The 7,370-nt window shown below is 35.2% G+C and overlaps 1 protein-coding gene across 1 annotated transcript in view; it reads right to left on the reverse strand.

The window, feature by feature from the left end:
- Nucleotides 1-83: 83 nt before the first annotated feature.
- LOC115246052 (nesprin-1) overlaps nucleotides 84-7,370 on the reverse strand; it is a 100,748-nt gene continuing 93,461 nt past the window's right edge. Inside the window, exons 53-59 of the mRNA XM_029824638.1 lie at nucleotides 5,038-7,350; nucleotides 4,523-4,707; nucleotides 3,761-3,799; nucleotides 2,832-3,338; nucleotides 2,488-2,731; nucleotides 1,457-1,509; nucleotides 84-644 (exon numbers count right to left, since the gene is read on the reverse strand). Coding sequence (XP_029680498.1) covers nucleotides 425-644; nucleotides 1,457-1,509; nucleotides 2,488-2,731; nucleotides 2,832-3,338; nucleotides 3,761-3,799; nucleotides 4,523-4,707; nucleotides 5,038-7,350 — 3,561 coding nt within the window. The 3' untranslated portion in view covers nucleotides 84-424. The remainder of the gene's footprint in view (nucleotides 645-1,456; nucleotides 1,510-2,487; nucleotides 2,732-2,831; nucleotides 3,339-3,760; nucleotides 3,800-4,522; nucleotides 4,708-5,037; nucleotides 7,351-7,370) is intronic.

Genomic DNA, 7,370 nt, shown 5'->3' on the forward strand with positions numbered 1-7,370 from the left:
ATATATATATATATATATATATATATATATATATATATATATATATATATTGTATATACAATATACAATAAATTAAGAATGCGTTCTCGTCATGCGGTTTATACTTATTCTCAATTACCGCTTGGTCCGTTACATAATTTATGTAGAAATACGTCATATGTAAAATTACTATATTTATAGTATTGTATATATAAAGATTTTTCTATATGTATTATAGTTTTGCAATTGCGCGATGGAAATATACCAATGAGGCAAACTTAGGACAGTACGAATTTTATCTTTTATATCCTTTGATTGCAGAAGGAAAGTAAAGAAATTTGATCGTTATGCTTCATATTGGCTTGCTGCTAATATTTGCGGAGGATCAATCTCGAGTCACACACACAGTGAAATGACAGCGAAATAAGTACATCGCATTCATTCGTTACACCGGTGGCGGTCCATTCGGATAAAAGGCAATCGGCGTAAAGCTCCTGGCGAGATTATTGGAGAGAGTACAACTGTAGTCCTCTTCTGCAGACGGTACCAATGATGCGATGCCAAGCAATAATAGCATTAGAGCTTGTATCGGTAGAGAAACTCTTAGGACTCTTCCTAGGAAGCGATATCCACGCACCAATACTGTTCGGTTGTTTTCGTCACCACTAAAACAAGTTTCAATAATGAAAAATTAAACAAAGTTTTCCGCTGGAATAGAGGTATTTTATTACGATCATTTTATTACAATAGGATTTTATTTATCAGAATAATCCGGGGAGAAAGATATGCTGCTGTGTAATATAATTTATACAGTGCCCTGATGGAAATATTCTGTTGAAATTATAGTATTTCCATCAGAGTGATCAAAAATTTTTGTATAAAGAAGAGTTATTTTAATGTTAATTTTATACTGTATTTCTTAAACTTCCTTTTCCTACAAACGTAATGACACCGAAGTGAGAGATCAGAAAATTGAAAGTAAAAATTAAAAGTAAAAATTATACATATTATAAAATAGAGAGAGAATACAATTAAAATAATTAAAAGGAACACAAAAATGTAAAAAAAACTTGATATTACTATGGAAAAATTTCCCCATATATTGTATTTCATTTTAATTATTTAATACATTTATCTGGGTATCAGTAATTCTTCTTTGTTACAATAATCAAAAACATCATTTTTGTTTTTCATAATAACATCAAGCTTTTTTATATTAAATTTTTTTACTTTTAATTATTTTAATTAACATCAAGATGGTATACATATTAAGGGATTGATGAACCGTAGGATTCTCTTATCTTTGCTGTGACACACACGCGCGCGTGCACGTGAAGAGATATAAATCCGGATAATTTCCATATACACTTTGGATATACGTACATTCATGCGTGCACACGCACGATAAATAAAGTTTTACCACAATGCTAGTCTACAAATATTATGCAATAAAAGACGAAAAAAGAAAATAACATACTTTGTGCTGGTAGTGTGAGGCTGATCAGTTCCAGAGGCAGCTTCGTCGAGTAGCTACAGTTTAACAAAACAGAAAACACAAACAATAAGATACTGTGCAAGTGATTACTACGGATAATTTAGGCGTAGAAGCGTCATCCCTCTTAATAAATAGAAAATCAAAATTTATGTGTTCTTTAATTATTGGACGAAGCTTCTCGCCTTGAAAAGTTAATTCGTGTTTTATTAACAATACATTGTGCAATAATTTACAATAAATACCTGTATAGAAATATAAATAAAAAAGCAAATATATCATTTTTTTTTTAGTGATATGAAGGTGATTATTGTAAAAACTATAAGATGCAATACCCGAATTTTTGTATACATCAATATTTAAAACTTGTATTATTTTTTAGGAAAGAGAAAAAAAGTAAGTTGAGAAAGAAACTTTTAATATACTGAAATGTCAAGATTATGATTTATGTTTAAACTAGTTCAACACGAATCGTAGTGATTAAAACTCGCTTTTTTTCTTAGGAAAAAAAAAAAAAACAGAAAAAATGCGCCTTCATCAAGAGACACAGTAGCGCGTCTCGTGCCAAGTATGTTTATCAATAACGAACTCTCCTCGTTAGGAAGACGTTATAGTGTATCAATATAACAGTTTTACTTGACGCAAAATCTTTTTTTAATCTTTAATTACCTTTGTTGAGAGTTTTATAATACTGTGTATATCAATGTTATCTACTATTATCTAGTCTAGATATATATTATATATATATATATATATATATATATATATATATATATATATATATATATATATATATATATATATATATATATATATATATATATATATATATATATATATATATATATATATATATATATATATATATATATATATATATATACGATTTTATCATGCGAAATCTGCTTCAAGATATATGTATAAGCTCGATAGAAATATTTATAGATTAATGAAATTATACGAAGGTCATTGTTTTAATTAGACATAAATTTATCAGTATAGATAATTTAACTTACGTCATGTGAAAGAGATGCGAGAGATGTTGATGTAGCGGCGAGACCAACATCTCGCGGGTCCAGCCCAAGAGCAGCTCCCAATTTAAGAGTATAGATACCGGTTAATCTTCTTAACGATTGCAATCTTAATCGTAGTTCCTGCAAACGTGTTCTAGTTTCCGCCTGTTCATCTAAAAGATGATTAGTCGCTTCTTGTAACGATATCACTCGCGGCTCGCAACGCTCAAGATCATTCCGCAATTCCCTAAAATAAAGATAAAATAAGAATTTTGTATGGTATAAAAATTTATACTTTTTAATATATCGCATTCATAAGTATTAATTGATACATCTATAATTTTTACCTAAATTTATTATATTTTACTTCTATAACGTTGGTAGATTCAGTCAGATCAATCGGTTCGCTGTCTCGAATACTGACTTCCGTGCGCTCGAGCCAAGCTAACAACTCGTCTATAATACGGTAAAATTGATGATTTGTCATGAGAGCATGTTGCAACTGTTCTTGCCATTGCACGGCAGCTGTACAAATTTTTTCCCATCTGTTGTTCGCCACAGACAATCGGTCGCGAAGCTCTTTCGCACGTTCCATATCCTCGGTATGATCGGCCAAATGAGCGCCGACTATGTTCAAACTTGTTACAATACTCTTGTGGCTGTCAAGATCAAGTAAAAATTCGCGATGATCTTGAATTACGTCTTCCAGTTGTTCTATGTCGCTGGGTGGCGAATGCTGTTCACTTTGCGTACCTTCAGCATACTCTAACCATTTGTCCAAACGCCAGAAATCATTGTCCAGCTGAGCCCAATTACGGCGAGAGCATAGTGGACAGGTCAATCTGCCATTATCGCTGTAAGAATTATAATTGCGATTATCACCTTTAATGTAGTGAAAATATATATTTTTTAATTATAATTTAAACAAATTAAATAAATATTTTATGAATATTATTTATTATATAGTTAGCATATATGCTTTATAAATATGACTTTTGTATGTCAAAATTGTAAATAACAAAATTTTTACCATTCGTTTAATATTTGCGAAGTATTAATATTTATAAAAGCGCGTTAGATTTATTATACATAAGCTTTATTACATTTATTGTACAGTAATTACTTTATATGTGTAATAAACATTTTTATTATGTATAGTAAAATATCTTAATAGGGTTTTTTAAAGATTTTTTAAAAATGCATCTCGTAATAAATCTCTTATAATAGCTCTTACTTTGGCAATACATTTAGAATTTTTATATGGTTAGTTACTCACTGATCACATGGAAAAGCGTAAGCATCGGTGATGGGCGATCTGTATGGAATAATGGATAGGTATTATTTTAATAGGTTTAACTATAAGCATTATCATCTGCATTAAAAAATTATACAAAGCAATATTAATGCGTTTATACTGGCGAAAAAAATTAAAAAATTGAAGCAATAGTGGAAGTGTTTACAAAACTGTTACAAATAGTACACTAATCGACCTTTATTATTTATTAGGTGTTAGTGGGATGGAAATTAAAAAAGATAGTGCATTGCGTCTGAGAATGGATGATATATTTATATATTTATAATTATCCGAAAAAAATGGACTTATGTAATTATATAAGATGATATATATATGGCTATATATAATCTTATGTCCATTTTTTCTCTTTTTCTCTTATATTTAATTTAATTATATTAATATAGGGAGTATTGAAAATTGTAGTACAAACAAAATGGAGGTGATTTTTCATGCAAATGTAAGTCGAAATTAAAATAGAATAAAATTTTTTCATACAAGATTTCGTTCTCGAGAAGATCGACTTTGAAGATCCGTCGAGCACATGAGCACTTGAATAATAACGAGAATCAGCACTCGAGGATCACGTTATACACAACTATTTCTGTTTGTTTTTGTAAACAATTGTAAACAATCAGTTCAAGCTTCTTTAATTCATCGAGCAATATTTTCAACGATTCGTAATTTAATAAAATAAATGCATTATTGAAACTTGTTTAAACATTGAAATGAAAAAAAAAACTTTACCTGAGCTCTCGGATTTGCTGTTCACGTGCTCTTGCTAATGCAATGAGTGTGTCGTATCGAGCTACTAGTGTTGTTACTTCGCTACTTTTAGCAACTCCTAAACTCAATTTGCCATTTTCCATGAGCAGAGTATGAAAGTGGCGTACCAGTTCTATTGAAGACTGGCAACTTCCAATCAGTTTAGCCTGCAATAGGCGCGTAAACTTATAAAAATTTTCACAGCAGAAAAATATCGAAAAACATATTTAACATTATTATTTTGCTCTAATTCATTTTTTGACTAGTTTTCATTATTCAAACACGCGATCACTTTAACTTCTGACGTTTTTTAATTTTATGACTTCCTCAATTTTCCATTTCTTAAATAAATCTTTACGATAGAAAAAGCAAATTGATATATTTGATTAAAATCATATTAAACCATACGTATATAGGCGCTCGTTCGAATTTGATTAAAATAAATGTGTCCATATATATGAACAAAACATAATAGAGTTAACTGATAAAAATCTTACGATAGTTTTAGCAGCTGCGTTGAGTCCAGGACCGGAAACAGGATCAGGTGTCACCGCCGCTTCCAGAGTGTTCAGGGAATTATTGCATTCATTCAAGGCAGCCTCTAGTTCCATCAGATAAGCATCGCACGAGGTCATTTTGATAAGTCTCGGTAGAGTATCTACCTGAACTGCGGTGTCTTGCTCGAATTTTAAGGTCTCTACTTGCACCGCTTCGTCAACTTCCGATCTCTCCTGCATCTCCAAGTCCGCTTTCAGCACGGTTACCCGCTCTTTGATATCCTTCCACAATAATTGATATTCGTCTACCAGTTCCTGAATCGCGGCCACGTCATCAGAATTGCTCTCCTGCATGACCCGCAACGCTAGCTCATCCGCCTTTCGCAGCGTGACATTTTGAGTGTCGAGCTCTTCCTCGATCTCCCTCAACTGCTGACGCCTTCGTCGCAGGGATGATTTCTGTTCGGGGGTAGCGAGATGCTGCATCTGCGTTAAGCGAACATCTACCTGCGTTAAGCCTACGACCGCGGCGCCATGCATGTATACGAATTCGCGATAAGTCTTCTGTTCTTGTTGGAGGCTCGGGATAATGGCATTGATTTTCATTCCAACAGCCAACCACCTATCGATGATCTTCCGCGTCTCGCTCGTGAGCGTTCTGAAATTATAGGGATCCAGTCCGGATTTGGCCAATCGTTCAAACGTTTGTTCGAGGATTTTCAAGGCTTTTTGATGCGCCTCGATATCTCTAGCGATCGACTTAGCTTTCTCCATTAACTTCTCTGATTCTTCCTTGGATATTTCGATAAAATTTTTCTCCAGCTCTGACAGAGAATTTTCCGTCTTGGATAGCCACGGTTCATACTCGTGTTTAGTTTTATCTAGTTCTTGCAGCAGTTTCCAAATCATTATAATTTTTTTCTTGTGCTCAGTGGACTTAACGCACACGGCTTTCCATCGTCTCTCTAGATAGTTCATACCGTTCTTTATTGCGTCTGTATTAAAAGAGGCTTTCCATGTGTCGCAATCGTTCAGCAGAATCTCGCATAGATTCAACACTTGGCTAATATTACCGCTCTCGGCCTCGATCGTGGTCTTGAGGTATTCGTGATCTTCGAGCTTCTTATCGATGCTTTTCTGCATGGGTTTCTCGATTATGAGAGTCTCTGATAACTGACCCTCGATGCCTGTCAACCAAGTTCGTAAATCAACTATCTTTTTTAGCAACGTATTCATAGTTTGAATTAGATCGATTAGCTTGTTAGCTCTCGCTTTGCCATCGATCATCAGGTGATTCCATTTTTCATTGACTTCGGCCAAGGATTGCTGTAGCTTTGCTTTCTCCGTCTCTTCAGCAATATCTATCAGCTCCTGCCCAGTATTTTGCAACCATTCGAGTTCGCGCTGCTTCAAGCTCATCTCCGCTTGCAGCTCACTTGCGAGTCGCTTCACCGTCTCCTCAGGCTCGTCCAACGCTATTGTGTTGTAATCCTGCATTCGGAGCGTGGTGTCCTCCATCCATGACAAAAACTTGTTTAGCCTATTTTCCCATCGACCATGAAGATTGCAACGTTCTGCAAGTCTGTACGCTAGCAGGGCTAATTGATACTCAAGGTCGCCGTATTGTTGCGATAGAAGTGCATCGTGCTGATTTAGCGTCTTCATGTCGCTCGGGCTTAGACATTCTCTCAACTGTTCCGTGATGACACCGAGAGATTCGAGATTGCGTTGTGCATCAGCCAGACGAATTCTTAAATGCTGAAGTGAGTCTAATTTCTCCTTCGTCTTGAATAGGCTCATTGGTTTCGCGTGAAAGGCCGCACTCAGCGTCTGACTGATTTCTTGGAAGATCGTAGTGATTACACTGGACTGCTCGATGTGTTCTTCATACAGCTTCTGCACTCTCTGGACAAAATCTCTCCAGGTCTCGAGGCCGGCGCGCAGATTGGCAATCCGTTGCGCATTCGCGGCGTGTTCCATGCGTATCGAGACGGCCAGCGCCTCCTCGCAATTAGTCAGGAGGTACTCTTGCTGCTTTTGAAGACACTCTATCTGAGTCTCGCCGGTTGGTACCTTATCTAACAACGCCTGAATTCTCTGTAGGATCTTGTCGAGCCGTCTCAGGTGAATAAACTGCAGGTGCAAACGTTGCCGTTCTCTCTCAACTTCTTTTAGCCAAGCTAGTAATTTACTTTGATCTAGCCTGTACTTGTCCCAGGCCGATATTCTGTCGCGCACCACCGCGTGTCGTTCTAGTATTCTCGCCAATGTCTCGTTGTGCAGATTTGTCAAAGCGTTGAATTGCTCGGCGACTGATCTGTCAAGCTCTTCCT

Source organism: Formica exsecta, unplaced genomic scaffold (genome assembly GCF_003651465.1).
Source record: "Formica exsecta isolate Colony F162 unplaced genomic scaffold, ASM365146v1 scaffold138, whole genome shotgun sequence".
Taxonomy (NCBI): Eukaryota; Metazoa; Arthropoda; class Insecta; order Hymenoptera; family Formicidae; genus Formica; species Formica exsecta.